The sequence below is a fragment of the Acomys russatus genome, chromosome 28 (genome assembly GCF_903995435.1).
Source record: "Acomys russatus chromosome 28, mAcoRus1.1, whole genome shotgun sequence".
Lineage (NCBI taxonomy): Eukaryota > Metazoa > Chordata > Mammalia > Rodentia > Muridae > Acomys > Acomys russatus.
In genome coordinates, this window is record NC_067164.1 from 24,636,003 (window position 1) to 24,658,879 (window position 22,877).

The following is a 22,877-nucleotide window of genomic DNA, read 5'->3' on the forward strand; positions in this document are numbered from 1 at the left end:
ACACCAGGCTGGCCTCAGACTCAGAGATCCACCTGCGTCTGCCTCCCGAGTGCTGGAGTGCACTCCTGGGGTGCAGCACCATGCCTGCCTTCTTTTTGTTTTTAAGACAATGCCACCTGTAATCTGAGCACTTGAGAGGCTGAAGCAGGCGGATCTCTGTGAGTGTGAGGTCAGCCTGGTCTACAAAGTCCAGGACAGCCAGGGCTGTTACACAGAGAAACCCTGTCTCAAAACACCTCTGTACCTAGAGTGGCCCACCCTGGCTGAGATATCCATCTATGCCAGATTTTGGATTGTTGACATTACCGCCAATAGTCTGTTTATTTTTACTTCTCTCCAGAGAGCATTTGTTGAGAAGTCCTTAAATTTAAATCATTTATGGAATTTAGACAAGCAATGACATTTAAGCAAATAGCCCATGTTCTATGTATTCAACAAGTATTCCAATGTAGAAGAAAATTGTTTTATTGATATCACACTATACAGAAAATGGGGCATTATTATGGCTACGGCCATTTATAAATGACCCCTGTTCCCACAGTCCCGTTGTTCTCCAGGGCAACTTCAGCCTCCAAGATACAACTTACCACACATCATTTTCTCTCCCAACAATCTGAGCAGTGTCTAAAGTCACAATCCCTCGGCACCCAGGATGAGAAGCCGGGTGCCAAGCCTTCCATTTCTCCAAATCCGGTAGCCGTGTTTTCCTGTTTCTCACAAGCAGCCACAGTAGGTTATAGACTCTAGGTTACAGACAGAGCACCCCCCACATTTAGGGCAGGTATCTGTAGCAAAGGAGATGCTCTTGGGCTCCCTGATGCTCCTGAGTGTACTCCTGAGCTGAGCACAAAGATGGACAAACCTCCCTATAGAGTACTGACCCCGCTTGTGGCAGCACTCCCGAGGGGCGGGGTATCGCTCCTCATCCATCTTGCTCAAATTGGCGGAGTGCTGTAAAAGGCCCATCAGGATGGCCATGGAGAAATCATTGCCATAGAAACTGACCTTGATGAGCTGGGAGCATGTGCTGAGGGCAGGAATGAGGACAGTGAGATGAGGGTCCTTCATTTTACAACCCGTCAAGTCCAGGGTCTGCAAAGTGCCTGCCACAGTCTTTAGGAAAACTCCGAGAGGTACAACATCCAAAGCCAGTAAGACCACACCACTCATGTCCAGATGTTTTAGCTTAAAGAGCTTTGGACGCCAAGTGAGGCAGTTCAAATCTTGCTGGGAGATTTGGTGGTGACTAATGGAGAGGGTCTCCAAGAAGGGCATCAGGCACCTAGGGACAGACCAGGCTGTTAGTTGTGGCAAATGCTGTTAGCGAGTGTGGGGTGGGATTTACCCAGAGGTAGAAGGAACCAGGTGCCCCAAGGTCAGTTTGACCAAATGATCAAGGATGTTATCTAAGATGCTTCCTTTGTTGTTGTTTTTTCCGAGACAGGGTTTCTGTGTGTAGCCTTGGCTGTCCTGGACTCACTTTGTAGACCAGGCTGGCCTCAAACTCACATCAACCTACCTGCCTCTGCCTCCCAAGTGCTGGGATTAAAGGCGTGTGCCACCACCGCTCCAGCTCTAAGATGCTTCCTGTTGGAAACTGCTCAGTCAAGTCAAACCCACAATTTCTCTCCTGGCCTCCTCACTCTCAAGCCATAACCAGGCTCAGCCCATAAGCACAGAAAGCACACAGGAGAAGTTCCAACCCATGAGAGTCCTGAGAGGATCTAGGGACATTTCCTGTGGGCTCAGTGGACTCTGGGTTACCTCACAGCCTCTGCACAGTCACTCTTGCTGTCATTTACTCCCCAACACCATCCCCATTGTCCCAAGCACTCAGCTCTGCTGGGGCTCAAAGCATTTCACCCATGGGAAGTTTGGGGCAGACTGAGGCTGTTCTCACAGATCTGAGCACAGAGCTCACCTCCACACTGGTGAGTCCCTCAGACTCCTAATTGTTGCTCTTCCCTTCCTGTTCCCTTTCCATTTCATTGGTTGGTTGGGCATGATTCCAAGAATCACAACCCATCCTTAGCACATCTGACGTACCCTTTATCCCACCTAAGCCCTCCCCTTTCATGAGTGGGCATTTGAGACCGTGACTCACTACACATGGAAACAGGAGTAACTTTTATAGTTGCCTGAGTCCTACATGTTAGTTCCCGGTGACTGGCAAGCACCGTGCACCACTAATCCTTAAAGTAAAAGGGAGAGGTTTGCTCTGGTTGTTGACCTAGCCCGCCATCCTTGCTTACCCGAAGACCTGATTCATGCGGCCTCTGAGCAAGTAGATGCCACTTATGCGGAGATGCTGGAGACAGTTGAACTCAGAAAACTGAGAAATGAACTTCCAGACACATTCTTCTATGTCTGCCACCCTGTTGTCAATCTTGAGGGCATTCCTGCAGGTGGGTGCCAGGAAGAGTCTGCGAAGATTGCTCATCTGGCCTAAGCAGGGAGCAAGCTGTGCCAGCCTTAACGCATTCCACTCTGTGCTCAGTTCGAATTCCTCAATGTGCTCTGGACGGAAAATATTCAAGATTTTAATGATATCATGGGCAGGCAGAGCCCAGATCTTCAACTTCCTACAGCAGAAATTAATGGAGCCCTTTCTCTGCTCGGCCCACTGCAAGAAGCACGCTTGTTCTTCATCCAGTCGGGACCTGAGGCAAGGTTCTGTCATCACCTTCAGACGCCGCCTCAGTGCGTATCTGGGAAGAACCTTCACTACTTGCTTCTTATGCAGGGTCTTTGCTGGGCAGCCCCCATCCTCTGCTCTAGCCCAGATGCTCCAGAATTCATGCTGTTTGTTCCTCAAGTCAAGAACCTGAAGTTTTCCCCTCCTGTGGGTAAAGCACATGAAACATCAGCTACATGACAAGACCCAAGACTGAGTCAGCTTTTACTGCATACCTCTAAACTCTGCCCTCACACATGCTACGGAAGCTTTCCCTGAGCTCCATACGTAGACTTGACTGTTTCCTTCCACTAACTTGCTCTCTATTTCTCCTCGGTCCCATTATTAGTGGGCATGGGAACACCAGGGCGGCTCCTTCCACTGGGCGGCTGTGTCTGCTCTAAGGTCCAGTCCATAGTCAATGTCCTTAGTACAAGCCAAGACTGGCTGTCAAGGCCTCTGCATCCTGCCTGATAATCCCACCGGAAGCCTCCCATGCACGGGTGAAGAAGCCATTCTCCTTGACCCCACAGGCTCTTCCCTGTACTCCACGTGCTCCATCCTACAGTTCTGGCTTACTGCTAACCTGGAGTGAAACCTTTTCAGCCCCATGTCTACTCCTGCCAGCATAGCCTGGAAGGTTTCCAAGTCAGGGGTCTTCATCAATGCCCCCACAGGGAGACAGGGGAAAGGCCAGGCTGCCACCATAGCCGTCACGATCTTAGTGTGTCTGCCAGTGAAGGCCTCCTTGAAGAGTGCTGGGAAAACCTCCGTAGGCAGTTTCTCCACATCGGAAATCGCCAAGGCCTCATATTTCAGCAGAGCCTGCCTTGCCAGCGTCAGGAGTCTGGGTGGGGTCTGAACACTCATCCTGCAAGGTCTTCTTCAGTCAGAAGGCGCCCTGGGAAGCATTCAAGTAAGAATATATATATATATTTTTTTTTTTTTTAATATATTTTTGTTTTGTTTTTCGAGACAGGGTTTCTCTGTGTAGCCTTGGCTGTGCTGGACTCACCTTGTAGACCAGGCTTGCCTTGAACTCACAGTAATCTAACTGCCTCTGCCTCCCGAGTGCTGGTATTAAAGGTGTGAGCCACCACAACAGGCTAAGAATATATTGTCATGATAAAGTTTAGAAAACTTCCTTGTCATCACCAGAACCACCCATGGTCAGAGTTATTGCTTTGGTAATGGTGGTAATGTCAGCTTAAGCTATTGCTTTTAATGGTGGTCTCAAAGCCAAACTCTCACTGACGGCATAAGAAGCCTCTCACAAGTACACCCAAGGGCAGCAGGGCATGGTGGCACACACCTTTAATCCCAGCACTTGGGAGGTAGAGGCAGGAGAATCTCTGTGAGTTCCATGCCAGCCTGGTCTACAAAGTGAGTCTAGGATAGCCCAAGGCTACACAGAGAGACCTTGTCTTGAAAAACCAAAACAAACGAACAAGCAAACAAGTACACCCAAGGGCTGGGTGTGGTGGCACATGCTTGTAATCCCAGCATTCAGGAGGTAGAGGTGGGCAGATTGTTCAAAGTTCAAGGCCAGCCTGGTCTACAAAGGACTCCAGGAGAGCCACACAAGCAAACAAAATTTGAGCTGGCCATGGTGGTGCATGCCTTTATTCCCAGCACCTGGGAGGCAGAGGCAGGCAGATCTCTGTGAGTTAGAGGCCAGCCTGGTCTACAAAGTGAGTCTAGGATAGCCAAGGTTACACAGAGAAATGCTGTCTCCATAACTGCCGCCCCCCCCCCCTGCCAAAAGGCAAAAACAAAAACAAAGTCCACCAAGTACACCCTGTGTTTCATCCAACCTCAACCAATGCTGTACTCAGTCCCATCCCCACTGGGAAGGGGTCCCCAGCAGTCTGAAAGCTGATACCATCTTTTTGTGGCAATCAGACATAGATTATATGACAAGTCCCCAAACAACAGAGGTTGGGAAGTTTTACACACACCCAACCTACCCATGTTTTCTCTAAAACAAAAAACCTGCCTGGGAAAAACTAGGAAACGGGGTTGTTATTCCATCCTGTATTACTTAAAGTTATGTCAAATGAATACAAAACTGCATTATAATAAAAAGGTATTTTTAAATTATAGACATCCAGAAATAAATCCACATACATACATACATACATACATACATACATACATACATACATATGTTACTTTGTTATCTTGGGTCTACTCTCTCTCTTTTGGGTGGCCTATTCCATTGGAGGGAAGTGACCTACCAGCTCTGAGCACCGATGAGCTGAGTTCAGGATCTCCGGATCCCAGCAGAACCAGGCTGTTAACTTCAGGCTCCAGCTCACTGAGTGGCTCCTCTGTAACTTTATATACCGGTCTTGCCCACCCCCTACCCCCATTGCAGCCCCACCTCCCAAACACAAGCTGCCATCTGATTGGATATATGAGTCCCATACAGTTAATCCCAGTTTGGATTCCATTCGCAAGACTGGAATCAAAGCCTTCCCTGTCGCTGTGCGCACGCGTGGTGGCGGCGCAAGCCTTTAATCCCAACACTCGGGAGGCAGAGGCAGGCGGATCGCTCTGAGCTTGAGGCCAGCCTGGTCTACAAAGGGAGTCCAGGACAGCCAAGGCTACCCAGGGAAACACTGTCTCAGAAAACAAAACAAAACAAAACAAAACCCCAAAAGACAAAAACAAAGCTTCGGCCCGTTATCATCCCTGGGGGGGTGGGGGGTGGGGGGGAGCACAGTGAGACGCAGGCAGACACGATGGAAGAGTTCTACATCTGGACCAGCAGGCAAAAGGAAGAAGAAAGAGCCATGGGGCCTGTTTTGGGCTCTTGAAACCTCAAAGCTCACCTCCAGTGACGTACTTGTACTTTCTCAAACAAGGCCACACTTCATAATCCTTTCAAATAGTGACACTCTCTGGTGTCCAAGTACTCAAATCTATAAACATATGGTGCCGTTCTTTTTCTTTCTTTCTTTCTTTCTTTCTTTCTTTCTTTCTTTCTTTCTTTCTTTCTTTCTTTCTTTCTTTTCTTTTCGGGACAGAGTTTCTCTGTGTAGCCCCTGACTGTTGTGGACTCACAGAGATCCGCGTGCCTCTGCCTCCCGAGTGCTGGGATTAAAGGCCTGAACCGCCTTGCTCTCCAGCTCTTCAATTCTTACCCGCCCCCTCCTCCTGCCCCTGAGACAGGGTTTCTCTGTGTAGACGTGACTGTAGTGGACTCACAGAGATCCGCCTGCCTCTGCCTCCCAAGCGCTGAGATTAAAGGCGTGCGCCACCATGCTGGCTCTGGTGGGGGCCATTCTTTTTCAAACCACCACAGTGGTCCTTGGTTCTTGAAGGGAGCACTGTCAGCCTAGATGAGAAGAGGTCATTAAACCTTATACATACATGTTCATAGCCTTAGTTACACATATTATGGGTACGCCCCTTTTTTGATAGTTAATCATACTATTTCCTGTAGCTTTTAAAGCCACCTATATTATTATTATTATTATTATTATTATTATTATTATTATTATTATTATTATTTTACCTCCCTCTCCCTCCTCTTGTGCTCACTTCCTTCCCTCTTAAATCAGAAATGCTTACCTTCAACTTACATAGAGAGCTGAAAGGTGCAGCAGGGACGATAGGCCAAGTCACAAACGCTACAGGAAGGACAGCCAGGCAAGCAGAAACATTCGGCAAGGCTGGGTTTTTCTTCCCTTGGAAGTTGGAGACGGTCCAGGCAAGTGCCTCATAACCTTTGTTGTGGAAAGCAAGCTCAAATTCTCACCTAAGAGGCAGACACCTTGGGAGGCCATCATAAAGGAGAAATTGGGGGGGGGGGCGGCGGGGTGTCTCTGCATCTCCTGTTCCTATTATTGTGAGCAACAGGATAAGCTAAGACCACAACTATAACAGACAATATATAAATAACAACATCATTACTCCCTTCCACACTCCCCAGCAAATAAATCCCTTGCTAAGAGGCCAGTCTGGTCTACAAAGAGAGTCCAGGACAGCCAAGGCTACACAGAGAAACCCTGTTTCTAAAAATAAAACAAAACAAGCAAAAAAAAAAAAAAAAAAAAAAAAAAAAAAAAAAAAAGCAGCTAAAAAGGTCCAAGACCACTGCAGTGGAAACTCTGAAACTAGCAAAGAAGTGTGCCTTGGCCCAGCATTTCCCATAGACTCAGGGATTCTTGGAAACCCTTCAAGCAGGTCAAACTGTAGCCAGAGTGACAGGTGAGACTTAGGAATCATTATATGACACGGTTGTTTCATAGAACGCAAACACAGCAAGTGAAAAAAAAAAAAAAAAAAAAAAAAAAAAAGAAAGAAAAGAAAAAAGTCTGCAAACATAAAGTGCAATAAAGCCAGTTACGGCTAAATACATTGTAATATATTTTAGGTAAAGTATAAAATCATTACTACAGAGCTGGGCGTGGTGGGGCACACTTTTAATCCCAGCACTCAGGAGGCAGAGGCAGGCAGATCGCTGTGAGTTTGAGGCCAGCCTGGTCTAACAAAGCGAGTCCAGGACAGCCAAGGCTACACAGAGAAACCCTGTCTTGAAAAACAAACAAACAAACAAAAAATTATTACTAGGACTTGTTTTTGGTTTTGTTTTGTTTTGTTTTTAGAGACAGGGTTTCTCTGTGTAGCCTTAGCTGTCCTGGATTTCATTTTTGTAAACCAGGCTGCCCTCGAACTCACAGAGATCAGCTTGCCTCTGTCTCCCAGAGTGTTGGAATTAAAGGCTTGCACCACCATGCCTGGCTTAGAACTTCTTTTTAATACATGTTAAACTTAATCTCTTTCTACAGGTCAAGTGGAAAATGAAGAAAAGTGGATATCCATGTGAGTTAGAGTTCTCTAGAGAAACAGCACTGACAAAATGAATATCTATCTATCATCTCTCTATTGTCTATGTATCTAAAGGAAATTTATTTGAGTGGCTTATAGGTCGTGTTCTGAATAGTCCACCATGGCTGTCTCTTGATGGAAAGTCCACAAATATGATAGTTGTTCAGCCCACAAGGCTGGATGTCTCAGCTGGTCTTCAGTATGCTCAGGAATTCCGAAGAAGTGGGCTCTGATAATGGTGAAGAAATGGCCTTGCCAGTGTGAGCAGGGGTTGAACAAACAGCAAGGGCTTCCTTCTTCCTTGTTCTCTACAGAGGCTACTACCAGAAGGTGTGGCCCAGGTTTAAGGTGGGCCTTCCTACCTCAGATGAGCCAATCAGGAAAAATCCCTCTTAGATGTAATTCCAGAAGTAGTCACGTTGACATCCAAGAACAGCCGCCATACCGCGTAAGTCAAAACGTAAACACCGAATAATTTTCCACCAGACTATAGATCCCTACCCATTTGTTTCTTCAAGAAACCCTGCTGACTGTCTGAGGGGAGGGGCCGGCTCCGCGGCGAGCCCTCGGTCTGTGGTTCCATCGATCATTCAACTAAAGTCAATAACTATAATCAAGACAGGAATAAATTACCATCTCCGCTGACATGCAGGGAGTGGCAGAGCTCAGGAAAGGCGGGGTGGGGGAAGGGAAAGGGGGGGGGGAAGGGGGGAAAGGAAGGGGAACACTGTGATGGGTCTGCGCTGCCCCTCTTCCCTGGGTGGAGGAGGACAGGTTTTTTTGTTTTTTGTTTTTCTGTTACACTCACTGACTTCTGTCATCCCCTCTTGCCACTCTCAGTAGGCTTTCCCCCTCTCCTACTGCAAAGGGAGAAGAAAGAAAAGGAACAGCACTGAGGGTTTGGCTGGGGGAGGGGAGGGATGTTGAGTGTAAGAAAGGGTCAGAACTTGACACTGTAACCACTTGAAGGGACTGGGCAACAAACTCCTTACTATTCACTTTACAGATGGGGACATAGGCTTACCCACTTACTAGAGGACACAGAGATAACTGGCGCCACTGGGGCTAGAACTCTGGCTCCCCAACGTCCTGGAAGAAAGTTGAAAGGAGCTAGAATCCTCCTTTCTGCTGGGTAGGAGCCAATACCACTATAGCCTCTTCTGCTGACCTTTGACCTTCCTATCAGGAAGTAGTTTTTAAAGGTGGGCAGGGGCAGAGAGAAAGAGGAAACAATTAACCTAATTACTTGAAGTCTTCTTTCTGTTCCTTACAGAAAAACCCACACCACATCCATCACTCAGAGGACTTACTCTCTTATCTTCCATTACTTTTAAATCATATTTATCGTGTGTGTGTGTGCGCGCGCGCATGCGTGTGCCTGGAGGTCAAAGGACAACTTCCTGGTGGCAATTCTTTACTTCCACCGTGTATGTAGGGCCTGGGGATTGAACTTGGGTCATCATGCTTAGCTGCAAGTATCTCTAACCATTGAGTCCTAGGGGACCCTCTACCACCATTTTTGCTACAAAGTTCTGCTTACCAAGAAATTGTAATTTTGGAAAATGATGCTGGCAACCCTAACTGAACATAACAGCTTTCCCCCTACCTAGACAGGGTTTCTCTGTATAGCCTTGGCTGTCCTAGACTCACTGTGTAAACCAGGCTTGCCTCGAACTCACAGTGAAGCTCCTGCCTCTGCCTTGCGAGTATTGGGAGGGCGTGAGCCACCAGGCCTGCCCGGAACTTGACAGCTTTAGAGATCTGTTTGTCCAAGCAAGGTAATGTGGGTCTACTGTTTCTCATTGCACACTACTCTGGTGCAATGTAGTTTTTCTGGTTATTAGAATTTATGACTAACACATGACTTATTTTCACTTTGTCAGTTATGACCTAGGAAATTGTTGACTTATTAGAATAAAGGTGTTCCTCTGTCCAGTTTGTGTGAATTACATGTTTGTGTGAGAGACTTTGGCCTTTAAGTCTAGCTCTCAAATGCATGTCAAGAAAACTAAGCACCTGCTAACAGGATTAGCCTGGAATTAACTCAGATCAGGTGTCTGTCCATCCTGTTCCAGCTTTACTGTCCCAAGGTCCTTGGCAACGCGGAGCCCTAGCATCAAAGACTTTCTGTGGACCCCGTGGTAGAACATTGTGTGAAATTCAAAAACTCGAGTTTCCTCAGTACAGAACCTGGGTACGAGATTTAAACTATTGGCCAACTCATCCCCAGGAATCGAGGAGGCAAAGCACAGGCTGGAACGCGGAGCCAACGGGTCTGTCCTGCCCAGCAAGTTTCTGCTTGGGGACGCCTAAGAGGCTCCGCCACGCCGCTGCGTGTCAAGCTGGGCCGAGTCCCTTGAAGGAGTCGGCTGAACTCCATCTAATGTCCGTGCGCAGTCTAAGGCTTCCAGTCGCCCGGGATCGCCTCCGCACCTTCCAGCCCCTGGCTTGCCGACCCAGGTGCCCAACCCTGCGCGCACCTTTCCGAGGCCCCACCTGCGCAAAGGGGCCTGGGCGTGGTCCTGGAGCTGACGTCACCGATATGGGCGGGGCCTTGGGCACTGCAGTGCAGCGCGGAGGGGCTGGTGGGGCGGGGCCTGCGGCGCGTGACCGTGCTGCGGGAGCTCGGCGGCGGGAAGGTGGGGCGGGCGGGCGAGCTGGGTGGCGCGGTCGCGAGGCGCGAGGGAGGGCCGGGCTGCTCCTCCGCCCTCTGAAGCCAGTGCGTGGAGCCGCGCACCTGGCAACGGCGCCGCGTCCCCGCCCGCCCGCCCGTCCGCGCCGCCCCGCACCCCCCTCCGGCGGCCTCGAGCGCTCGCTCGTTGATGCCGTTCTGGGGGTGACCCGGCGCGGCTCCGCGGTGGCGGGGCGCTAGACGACGCCAGCCCAGCGACGCGGGAGCGGGACATGCTGGAGCTGCGGTTCCGCGGGGGCTGCCCCGGCCCCGGGGTAGCTGGGGTGCCGCCACCCCGTGAGGGAGAGGCGGCCGGGGGCGACCACGAAACGGAGAGCACCAGCGACAAAGTGAGTGCGGCGGGGCCGGGCGGCGCCCCCGGAGCGAGTGTGCCGCTGGGGGAGGTCCTGCGCATCCCCCAGGGCGAGCGGGGCCGGGACTGTCGCACTTGAACCTCACTGCACTTAGCTTCTTGACCCCATCCCCTCGCTCTGGGGTCTGGATGGAACCCGTCACCGCAGGCGCTCTGGCTGTTTAGTGGCTGCCACCTCTCTCGCCTTTCCTCCGTAGGGCGACAAAGTTGGGAGTAAACTTAAGACGGGCACCTTGGGTTCTAGCCTGTCATTGGAGCCTGACGCAGACAGGCTTCTGGAGCTACTCCAAGCTGCGCTTTCGTTTCTCTGTTCTTTTTCCGGGCTGATGGATTTTGGAGAGTTGAGGCTGTCAAACGCTGGGAACACCATGGGAGTGTACCACAGACAGGGCTATTGTCCCACCAGGGGATTTCATTTAATCAGAACAGGCCAATTCCAGACTTTTTTTTTCACACCCCTCCCTCCTTTAAAATAGATTTACCTTGCTTCGTATTTGAATATATGCAGATATGCTTCCACTATTATAGTCAAAGCTAGAAAGAGTCAAGAGTTTAACCGTGTTTTCTGATAAGCCGGTTCCAATAAGAACTTTTGGAGAAGAAAAAAATAAATAAATAAAAATGAAGCTTTACGACCGCATGAACTAGATTGGGAAATTGGGGCAGAGAATATATTTGCTATAAAAGTTTATGTTTACAGAATTCCACTTCGCTTGAGAAACTCAAAACTTTTGACTCGTTCTTAGAATTCTTTTGTGGAGGATGGTGTGGTGGTATTTGTTTGTCATCCCAGCACTAGGGGGTGGGGTGGGGTGAGGGGAGAGGCGTCATTCAGGACGATCAACTCATCCTCAGCTGCTCAAACAAAAATAAAACAAAACAAAAAACTCCTCTCAGGTAGCCTTGGATAGCCAAAGGTCAAGTTCGGGGCCTTTGAGCCTTAGAACCTAATTTTCCCATTCTGTCTTCTGCTTTGTGCTGTTCTGACTCTCCTGGCAGCTTGACTCGGGCGGGAGTTGCTTCTAAAACTTACACTGATAAACTTGATGGAACTTGAGTCCCAGTTCTGTGCTGCAATAACATGGAAGCAATAAATAATGTGATTTTAGGACCAAAACTTAGGAGACAGTGGGTCTGCGTCTTCTTTCCTATTCTTGACAGGTATGAAGAGAAGAGTCTGGGAAATACATACATGTGATAAGGGATCACACACACACACACAGTTTTTCAGCTATAGAGGGTTGGAAACTGGGAGCAAAGGGCTGAGAACAGCCTTTCTGAAAACTGCCTTGGAAACCAGACCAAAAATAGAATTAATTAGGTTGGGATTTTGTTTTAGCACTGGTATCCTTTAGAATGTACGAAATACCAGCCTCCTTGTGTCGACTTCCTTAACTGGAGGAAGCTAATGAGCTTTTATTAAGACAAAACATGTTCTGGAGATGGAAAACAGTGCATAAAATAGGGTTTAAAATTTATTTTTTTTATTTTTAAACACCAGAATGTATTTAGAACAGGTGTCATCTGACTCATCAGAGTCATCGTCTCCTGTGGTGACTTGTTTACCCAGTCAGCTTGTTTGTTTATAAATGCTGTGTTGGTAGCTGACATTGTTACATATCTTGGTGGCTGTTGCTTTCTGAGATGAAACATGCCCATCTGTGACCCCTGACAAGGGTGAGTGTGTTCGAGCTGCTGACATCCTGTCCTTGGAGAGTCCCAGCTCCAGGAGCCCCTGGCTTGCCGAGCGCTCAGGCGTGGAGCTGTACCCTCTGTCTGTCCTTTCTTATCAGGGTGTGTGTTTGAACACACCTATATTTCCAGGTCAAGGGCTATTTTTAAGTCAGTCACCCGTTGGAGGCTGGTTAATATTTGGTCCATCGAAACTCTTTAAGTGCTGTTCCGTTTAAGAGCCAGCAAAAGAAAAAAAAAAAACAAAAAAAAACAAAAAAAAACCAACCTTGTTAGCATGGAGGGCCTGAGTGGCTAGGAGAAGCTCTAAGAGGATGTGAGGGTTGAAGTAGGAAGTAACCAAGCCTGGGGAGTCAGTCAAGTGGACCGGGGTTAGGGCAGGGTGTTCTAGTCAGTGCAGAGGTGCTCCTTGGCTGGGCATGCTAGGAGCAGGGCACAGACATCAGAAACCCCAGAGCATACACACTGCCTGGTTGGCAGGTGAGGAGGTCAAGCGCTTGACAGCCTTGTGGCCTTTGATGTCCCTCTTTATTCACGGACTCCGGGAAGCTACTGGACATGGCTTTGCTGTTGTTTTGGTTATTGGTTTCCTTTGAAGTCTCGTTTCCTGTAGTAGTTGCATAGTCCAGTGTGGGGGTTATGTGTGAGCCACCGCATCTAGCTCTCCACTGGGAAGTTCTGCAGAGACGTTAGCATATTCATTGCAGTGATCTGGAAAGTACTGGAAGGCGGACCCCTGGGAAGGAGGGTACTGTGGAGCTATTCAGGGGGACTGATGGCACTACGAGTCAGTCTAGGGGAGCTGGTGCCCTATAGTGGAGAGAAAGATGATGGTGGGACTGAGACTTGGTGGGACAAATGAACGTGTGTCCATGTTAGAAAGGAGTTAGGGATGTAAGGAATTACCAAGATGCAGAGGATCCTGGGCACTGAAAGAGGAGGGATTGCTTACAAAATGTCATCCGTAGTGCTGTAGAATACAGGCTGAGCCGCACACAGAGTGTAGCCAAAGACCTCAGTGGCTACACTGAGCCAGAGACCGGGCTCTCCCTTAGGACAGTGAGAGGAGCACACTGCCCTTGGGAAATGGAAGTGAAGGGGATAGAGACGGGATCTCTTCCCCTCAGGGTTCAGGGAGCCATGCAGAGGAGGAGGTGGAAAGATCTGACAGATGACCCAGTCCAGGACTGACGGCAGGCCCGAACTCCTCAGAGACTGAGGCAGCATGTGCACAGCCAGGTGGGGTCCCCGAGACAGGGAATGGACACAGCCTCCCACCCCTAAGCAAGGGAAGACCAGATCTCTCCAATAGAGTGTCACTGGGTACCTCAAGCAGGCCCATGCAGGCCAGCTGGAAAGGAACTCAGTGGGATTGGTGTGTGTATGTGTGTGTGGAGGGGGGGGGGAGAAGAAGAAGAAAAAGGAGGAGGGAGGGAGGGAGAGGGAGAGAGAGAGAGAAACAGTAGAGGGAGGGGAAACAAATTGTATGAAAATTTTTTGATAAAAAATGGATGAGGGAAGATTAGGGAGTGTCTTGGAAAGAAGTCATTGAGAGATGAGGTGCGGACTTGGTGCCCAGGCCTAAGCACTAGGCAGGACTGCATGGAGAACACAGGGGGATACGTAGATGCCAGCAAAGGAAGCTAAGGCACGTGCTTTTTTCTTCAGGAAAAACAGAGCAAAGATAGAGGGCAGGTACAGAACCATTTGGAAAAGCAGAAGACAGAAGACCCGTGTGCTTGCCATGGGCCTTCCACTTTGTCAGTCAAACAGGAACTTAGAAAGGATGCTAGAAACAAGTTAGCTCAAGCCGAGCACACTGGCAGGGGCTCCTATTAAGGCTCAGGACCTTAAATGACCAGGAAGCGGCTAATGGATCTATCAAGCACAGTGCAGATTCAGTTGGTCGCAGATCGTCACAGGCCACATCCGCGCGGTTCATAGGTCAAGGCTTTAGCTCACAGAGTCCTTCAGTGTTGTCTACTTGCTCCTCATTATGTTCCTAGTAATAGCCAAGGGGGAAAGCAGCTGCCTTCTCACAGTGGGAAAGTGGATGTGATGTAACCGAGAAGTGGGGTAAGGCGTGCCTTCCAGTGTGAAGGCTTGATTGGGATGGGTTGAGAGCCTTCATAAAAACAACTGTGTGGAAACAGCCAGCAAGGACTTTGAGGAAGGTCAGCGTCTTCCAAACAGAAGGAGCTCCTCATTGTCCTCCCTCATGTGACCTTCACAAGTTCCCTCTTGGGCCTTCCTGAGTGAGCGTGTGCAGGATCTGTGGGCTCTGCCACTAAAGGCAGTTTTGAAATTATGGGTGTATACACATTAAACTGTCGGGAGACAAGGGTTGATACTGAGCCACTTAAAAGTCGTTTTCCATATTTGGGCTTTTTTTTTTTTTCCACCCTAGAGGTCTTTTCTTTTCATGTACCCAGCATGCTGTGAATCCAGAGGGGACAGTCTCCAGACTTCTTTACATTGGTTCTCAACAAGTGTGCTTCTATGGGTGGAGCCCGCTGTCACTTCAGATGCACAGGGCTGTATCTTTGTGCCCTCGCTAATTAGTGATGCTCCAGTGCTTACTCTGGTCAACAACCATCGACTCTCTCAACAAGAATCTTGCTTTACCCTAACAGTGCCAGCAGCAGGCTGGGAAGCACACACTCTTCCTGTTCCATCTTGATGATGTTTATGGGGGCATCCTTGTTAAGTATTAACCAGGCCCTTAATGTGTCACCCTTCTCGTTTCTAGGGGACACATTTCCCACGCCCCTCCCCTTTCCCTTTGTGTTGGTCACTTTGGTCCATTCCTGGAAGATAAGCATCTTCCCTAGAAGGGAGTGGGACAGTTCAGAGCAGTCTCAGAACGTGGCTGTGTAAAGATATTCTAGCACTAATGTACGCTAATAGAGTATATTTACTCTTTGTGTTTACGTATGGACATATATGGGTGCCTTTTTGTAAAAGAGAGAGTTACATGTCCATTCATGACTCAGCTAATCGCAGGGGTTGGCATTCCATCAACTTTTCTGTATTTGAAAACACTGTTTAAAAATACTTTAGTTCCGTGCAAGGAAACAGGTCATTCGGGATCTTCATACTTAGGTTCTGAGCCTTGATTTGGTTTTGCATCTTGGGAAAATGACTGTCAAGTGCCTCTCTAAGCAAGGCTCAGCCCAAATGTCACCCTTCACGGCTGACATATAAGACGAACAAGGGTTGCTCTTTTGTAAAATCCCAGGTAGGAAGGTAGCTGGGCGTCTCCCCTTTATGAGACAGGTACCTTCACGTGCGATTCCTTAATAGATTGGACATGCCTTTGATGACAGGACCGCTTCTCAGAGCCGCCACTGTCCCTGGGTCCTCAGCGCATCCAGCTCAAGGACTTCTGCCTCCTCACTGTCACACTCTGGTCTCCTACAGTCAGAGCTCAGCATGATGTACCCTCAGCTCCCAAGAGAACCAGTGGATCTGGGTTTTCTGAGGGCTGCTGGATTGATTGTCTTGATAATTTCTTTTTCCCACAGAAGGGTTCAAGTTATTCTTCTAGTGATTGTTCTGTCTGCTTAAGAGTTTGTCAGAACAAGATTTTAGACTCTATATTATTGTTTTGTTATTTTTGGTCTTTTCAAGACAAGGATTTTCGGGACTGGAGAGATGGCTCAGTGGTTAAGAGCACTGGCTGCTCTTCCAAAGGTCCTGAGTTCAATTTCCAGCAACCACATAGTGGCTCACAACCATCTTTAATCTGGTGCCCTCCTCTGGCATGCAAGCAGAACATTGTATAAATAATACATGAATAAATCTTAAAAAAAAAAAAAAAAGACAGGGTTTCTCTGTGTGTGTAGCCCTTCTGGTGCTGGACTCACTTTGTAGACCAGGCTGGCCTTGAACTCACAGAGATCCACCTGCCTCTGCCTCCTAAGTGCTGGGATTACAGGTATGTGCCACCATGCCTGGCTAGGTCTGTTTTAAACACAACGTTGATGTGCGCAAAATGGAGTCCAACCCTTATTTGTGTTAAATGTTCATGACCTCTAAGGTTGCTTCCTAGCTCTGGTGGCAGTCCCCGTGTGTCAGGATTCTTGGCTGGCTGGCCGAGAGCTGGATGTGGGGTGCTGAATCCCATCTCACTGGCCAGAGGGCACCAAACACTGGCAATAAGATGAGGCCTCACTGCCGTGCCATCCTCCTGTCCCAAGTGGGTTATTTCAAATACAAGGTGGTGCAGTGGGTGGTAAACATTTACTACGCTCCTCTTGGATTTAACATTTCACCTTGTTATGCAGAAATCCAGATAAGGAAACAAGCTTAGACCGGGGCTCTTTCGTGGTTGTGGTTATTTTCTTTCACCCACTTACTGTCAGGTGGAGTCTTGTAGCAGCCATATGGGATGGTATGCATGTGGAGACTGGTGCATGTGTGGTCAGGTGCATGTGTGGTCAGGTGCATGTGGAGTCAGGTGCATGTGGAGTCAGTGCAAGTGGCACTCCCCAGAATTCTGCCTGTGGTACTCCTGTTTGCATGGACTGACATGTACTATATTTAATAGTCTTCATGCCTGGAACCTTCCAGCTACTCACCTGGGTAACTTTTTCTTTTTCTTTTTTACTCCGTTTTCTGATAGATTTACCACATAGGTTTGCATCCTGAAACAGTGTGTTGTTTAGTTTTAATTATCATCAATTGTAGAGGGATGTTAATTCAGAACATGGCTGTTCTGGCAAGAGATCACACTCAGAGATCTTCTAGGCCTGTGTAATCATCTAGAATACAGAAACACCTTTAATCTCAGGAGTCAGAGGCAAATAGATCTCTTGAGTTCAAGGCTAGCCTGGTTTAGAGGAAGTTTCAGGTAAAGAGGTGGTGGTACACACCTTTAATCCCAGCACTCAGGAGACAGAGGCATACAGATCTCAGAGTTCTAGTCAGTTCTCTTCAGGCAGTTAGGTCGAGTCTGTGAGTTGCGAGGCAGTGCAATGGAGTTGAGTTTGTGGCAGTTCAGTTTGTGGAATTCAGAGGCAGCTGTTTTCCAGAGACAGGCTGAAGAGAGAACAAGCTAGACACAGGTGAAGACAGAATGAGCCAGAGGATGAGAAGGAGCCAGAAGATTAGAGCAGATCACTGGAGTTAGTTTGAGGCTAAGCAGAGCAATTCAGTCAGAAGCTGAGAGAAGCCAGATTGAGTAAATCAGCTGGGAGAGGACTTTGAGCGAGAACAGCTGAGTTCAACAGGACAGCCAGAACTAGAAAGGGTGAGCTTATTCAACAGTAAGCCTCAGAGGCTGAAAACGGTCTAGGCCTAGACTAGATTGTACAGAGGATAGAAGCTTCCAGGACTAGGCCTAGGCTAGCAGAAGGAGGCAGTAAATCTTGGAGGTGACAATCAAATTAAGCGAATAAAAGTCAGTTTTACAGGCGGGCGTGGTGGTGCATGCCTTTAGTCCCAGCATTCAGGAGGCAGAGGCAGGTGGATCCCTGTGAGTTCAAGGCCAGTCTGATCTATAAAGTGAGTTCCAGGACATCCATGGATACACACAGAAACCCTGTCTTGAAAAACAAACAAACAAACAAACAAACAAACAAAAAACCAACAACAACAACAACCAAAAGCAAACAAAAAACCCCAAACCAAACCCCCCAAAAAGTTACTTTTACAATCAATATGCATCCCTTAGTTTTAAATAATTATAAATATTTTGCTAAGTTTGCTTTGCCCTCTCATTAGGGTATGCAAGTATTTGTTGGTGAATGGCTTGAAAATAAGCTGCAGATATCCTGGACATTCACTGGGAACAGGCACATGCACACTGACTTGTGTAGCCCAGGCTGGCCTGGACATTCACTGGGAACAGCCACACACACACACTGACTTGTATAGCCCAGGCTGGCCTGGACTTTCACTGGGAACAGGCACACACACACTGACTTGTGTAGCCCAGGCTGGGCTGGACATTCACTGGGAACAGCCATATGCACACTGACTTGTGTAGCCCAGGCTGGCCTGGACATTCACTGGAAACAGCCACACTCACACTGACTTGTGTAGCCCAGGCTAGGCTGGACATTCACTGGGAACAGCCACACACACACTGACTTGTGTAGCCCAGGCTGGCTTTGAACTTGCTGCATAACAAGGATAACCTTGAACTCTGATCCTCCTGCCTTTGCCTCCTCATTGCTGGGATTAATGCCTATCTAAGCCCATGTCTCTTAAGGACATCTTCCTGCATGGGCACAACAAGCTTCAAAACTAACAAGTCTTGGATAGCTGGCTGGCCACAGTGGCACACACCCGCACTTCCAACTAGTTGGGAGGTTGAAATGAGAGGGTCACTAAGCCCAGGAGCACAGGACTAGTCTGGGCAACACAGACCCATCTTTAAAAAAACCCAGATCCACAGTCTGAGTTTCTTACTGTTCCCAGTACTTCTTTTAGAGCTCCCCTCCCCCAAATCAGAATCCCAGCAGGTTCCTGCAGGTAGGCAAAGTTTTTCTTAGCTGATAGACTGTTTTTGTTTTTGCTTTTTTCTGATGGGATAAGAAAACGGTGATGTCTCTGGCAGAGCACTAATAAGATCTCAGGTGAAGTGCACATCTGCTGTCACAGTCCTAACTAGTGTTTGAATGGAAACCGTCTGCTGTCTGTCTGAGCTTCTCCGCTACCCTGTTCCTTTAGCCCTTCAGGGATCTTTAGTTCTAATTTGGGATTTAAGACTTACATAAATGACACCGTTAGACACGGTGTAATTTTAAGAATGATGTATATCTCCAGGGAAAGGTTACAGCGAGCCAAAACTGCAGGGACATCTGAACAGACCCCAAGATCAGGTGGAATTTAAATACTGCCATGGCAGAAGAGGGCAAGAGCTGTGGCTGCCAGAAAGGCTGGGCTTGAGTTCATGACGGTCACTCTGGGTAGGTGTAACTGTGGCGGGTGAAGAGGCTAGAGAGCCATGTAAACGCCGGCAGAGGGGGGGGGTTGCTGGAGGGGTTCACTGGCACGGCACAAACTGGCTGAGACTTTGTTTTGATATCTCATTTCTGATAACTTCTGTATCCACAAACAGTGGCTCAAAGCAACATAGACTTACTGCCTTTAAAAAAAAATATTTATTTTGTATATAGTGCTCTGCCTGCATGTAGGCCTGCAAGCCAGAAGAGGGCACCAGATCTCATTATAGATGCTGTGAGCCACAATGTAGTTGCTGTGAATTGAACTCAGGACCTCTGGAAGAGCATCTCTCTAGCCCCAACTTATTGTCTTATAGTTTGGTAATCAGCTCTCTGAAGTGAGCCTCCCAGGCTGAACTCAAGGTGTTGGCAGGACTATTTTCCTAGAGTCTTTTAAGGGAAATCCCATTTCCTTGCCCCTTCTTGCTCCTCTGTGTTCCTGCACATGATGGCTTCTTGTCCCTTCCTCCGTCCTCAGAACTGCTCGCGCTAACTCCTGCTGCTCTCAAATCTCCTCAGAGGCTCCTCAGTTCTCTTCTCTTGTGCTTATGTGTAACCCACAGGACAATCCAGGGTAACCTCTCCATCTCGAAGTTGGCTGCTTGGCAAATTTCATCGCTGTATTTTTCCCTTGCATTGTAACATAACATCTTCCTAGGCTGGCTGAGAGCCTAATCTGTGTGTAATTCTAAACCATGTGGAACCGGGGGCATTTGACTACATGTTGAATGTGTTGAGTGTACCATATCCTTTGCTACCTGGTGTTAGCCTGCATTCCTATCTTTTCAGTGTTCACTGTCAGGAAGAATCTTAGCCCTCTGTGGGTGACTTGATTTCAGAATCTGCAGGGATGCTCACTAAATTGAACACAAAGTGCTATGCTTTTAGTTCAGGTTGCTATAACAAAGTGTCACAGACTGGTCGAATTAAATAACAGGAATTTGTTTCTCACAGTTCTTGAGGCTGGAAGGCCAAATTTCTGTCTGCTTTGGTTCCTGGTGAGGGCACTGCTGTCTTTACATGGTGGGGGGGGGGGAGATCATCTGTCCATGTCCCACAAGGGCATTAGTTCCAGTCATGAAGTCTCTACACCTATGTGGCCTCTCTCAGTACTGTCACTCACATCGCCATTTAGCAGCATCCCTTGGGGGATGGGAGGCAGCCCAGGGTATGGACTTAAGGGAGGGGGAGGCAGCCCAGGGTATGGTCTTAAGGGAGGGGGAGGCAGCCCAGGGTATGGTCTTAAGGGAGGGGGAGGCAGCCCAGGGTATGGTCTTAAGGGAGGGGGAGGCAGCCCAGGGTATGGTCTTAAGGGAGGGGGAGACAGCCCAGGGTATGGTCTTAAGGGATGGGGAGGCAGCCCAGGGTATGGTCTTAAGGGAGGGGGAGGCAGCCCAGGGTGTTGCCTTTGCGGACGGGAGACAGCCCATAGCAGGTACAGTCTGATGAGTTCTGGCCTGGTTTTCCCTGTGTAGCATCACTGCAGTTAAAATAACAAACAGTATCTGCTCCTGGGAGCTGTCTCCTGTTTGCTATTCTCTCCCCATCCCTCCATGCCACTGCTATGCTTTCTAACACGATAACTTAGGTTTACATTTCCTGGGATTGATTTTACACAAGTGGAATGCTATACAGGCATGTATGTACTCATGTGCATGCTGTATGTACATTTTGCATTTTGTCTGGCTTTTTTTTCTTTTTGGTTTTTCGAGACAGGGTTTCTCTGCAGCCCTGTCTATCCTGGACTCACCTTTGTAAACCAGACTGGCCTCCGAGTCACAGAGATCCACCTGACTCTTCCTCCTGAGTGCTGGGAGTAAAGGTGTGCGCCACCACCCTTTTCTTTTTCTGATTTTTTTTTAAAAGCAGGAGCATATGTCTCTCATGCTTGCCACAACTCCATTGTGCTTTGTGCTTTGAATGACCTTGAACTCTGGCTCCTCCTGCTTTCATATCCTAAGAGCTAGGATTACAGGCATGTCCCACACCTTTCTAGTTAGTATAATTATTATAAAGATACAGGCATACGACCCATGTAGCAGTAGTTTCTCCCTCCCTCCCTCTCTCTCTCTCTTTGTCTCTCCCTCTCTATCTCACACACACACATAAACACAGAGAGGGAGGGAGGGAGGGAGGCTCTCTGTCTCTGTCTCTCCCTCTCTCTCTCTCTCACACACACATAAACACAGAGAGGGAGGGAGGGAGGGAGGGAGGGAGAGCATTTACATGCATAGCCACAAACAATAGGATACATACTTTCATCTTCCCTGAGAAAATGCCTAGGAATGAAATGACCAGGTCATCTGTAGATTATACATTTACTTTTCCAAGAAACTGGCAAGCTTTTCCGGAAGTTGTTACTCCCATCAGCAGCATATTTCACAGTTTCCAACACCACTTGGTGTGTGTGTGTGTGTGTGTGTGTGTGTGTGTGTGTTGTGGGTGAGTGTGTGTGTGTGTGTGTGTGTGTGTGTGTGTGTGTGTGTCTGTGTTGCCCAGACTGGCCTCAGACTCACAGTGCTCTGGCCTCAGCCTGCTGGGACTTGGTTGGTGTGCTCTGTGCCTGCTTCAATTGCAGGTTTTGATTTCTGTCTCTCTAATGAGTAATAATGTTGAGCATCTTTCCCTGTGCTCACTTGCCATCTGTGTGTTGTTGTTGGCAGAGAATGTCTGCTAAAATATTTGCTTCTGGTTTGTAATTGTTGACTGTGTTCTTATGAACTTTGAGAGTTGAGACGACTGTCAGGCTGTCACTAACTGTGATTGACAGAGGCCTTCTTCTAGCTGTCTGGCTGTCATCAGCCGTGTGATTGACAGATGCCTTGTCCTAGCTGTCAGGCCATCACCAGCTGTGTGATTGACAGAGGCCTTGTCCTAGCTGTCAGGCCATCACTAGCTGTGTGATTGACAGAGGCCTTGTCCTAGCTGTCAGGCCATCACCAGCTGTGTGATTGACAGAGGCCTTGTCCTAGTCTTTGGCTTGTCTTTTCATTCTCTTAGCAGTGTCTTTCAAAAATAATTTAATGAATTTTGTTTTCTTTTTTCTTTTACGGGTCATGCTTTTGTTACCATATTTAGGAGGCATCTTCTGGGACCAACATTAGAGATTTTATGGAATTTTTAAAGTTTCATTGTTACTTAAGTTTTGTATATGTTGTAAGATCTGGGCCAAGAAGATGATGGTGATGATGACGATGATGATGATGATGATGACGATGATGACGATGATGACGACTATTTGCAGTTACTCCAGCCCTCCCTGCTGCATTGTCTTTCCAGCATTGTTGAGAATCAGCTGAGCACATATGTTCCTTCTGGACTCTGTTCTGATGAGTCTGTCTTTTGCTTCAGAGCCACACAGTCTTGATGACCAGCTTCATGAGCCCCCCTGCACATGAGCGCTGGCTGTCCTTTCTTCTTTCAGAGTTGCTTTGGCTCTTCCTGTCCTAACATTTTAAAGTTAGACTAAATTTCTGTTTTTAAGGCATGCCTGTCCGCTACTTTTGGGCTCAGCGTTCCTGTGCAGACTGATTTGGGGCACATTTACAGTTGTGTAAACTTGGGTGCTCTGCTGATTTACCTCTCACTTGTGAAGTGGAAGTGATAACTTCCTTTGGTGATGGTACAAGGAAGTGAACCAGGACCCGTGAAACATCTCACTCCTGAGGTCCAGATCCAGTT

The 22,877-nt window shown here is 48.1% G+C and overlaps 2 protein-coding genes across 2 annotated transcripts in view; one reads left to right on the forward strand and one right to left on the reverse strand.

Moving 5' to 3' along the window:
• Nucleotides 1–714: 714 nt before the first annotated feature.
• On the reverse strand, nucleotides 715–3,544 carry LOC127210539 (PRAME family member 20-like). Its single transcript, XM_051170185.1, has 4 exons — nucleotides 3,273–3,544; nucleotides 3,201–3,215; nucleotides 2,253–2,840; nucleotides 715–1,282 (listed from the first exon to the last, which is right to left on the reverse strand). Exons 1-4 carry the CDS (start codon nucleotides 3,542–3,544, stop codon nucleotides 715–717), a joined length of 1,443 nt encoding a protein of 480 aa, XP_051026142.1.
• Nucleotides 3,545–10,266: 6,722 nt separating this feature from the next.
• The window catches only part of Cds1 (CDP-diacylglycerol synthase 1), a 76,439-nt gene continuing 63,828 nt past the window's right edge, over nucleotides 10,267–22,877 (forward strand). The window contains exon 1 of the mRNA XM_051170336.1: nucleotides 10,267–10,531. Coding sequence (XP_051026293.1) covers nucleotides 10,415–10,531 — 117 coding nt within the window. The 5' untranslated portion in view covers nucleotides 10,267–10,414. The remainder of the gene's footprint in view (nucleotides 10,532–22,877) is intronic.

Excerpts from the sequence above, each read along its gene's own strand:
- LOC127210539 (XM_051170185.1), bottom strand. The coding sequence starts at position 3,544 with ATGAGTGTTCAGACCCCACCCAGACTCCTGACGCTGGCAAGGCAGGCT. Across the intron at positions 1,283-2,252 it reads CGCATGAATCAGGTCTTCGG|GTGCCTGATGCCCTTCTTGG; the intron begins GTAAGCAAGGAT and ends GTCTGTCCCTAG.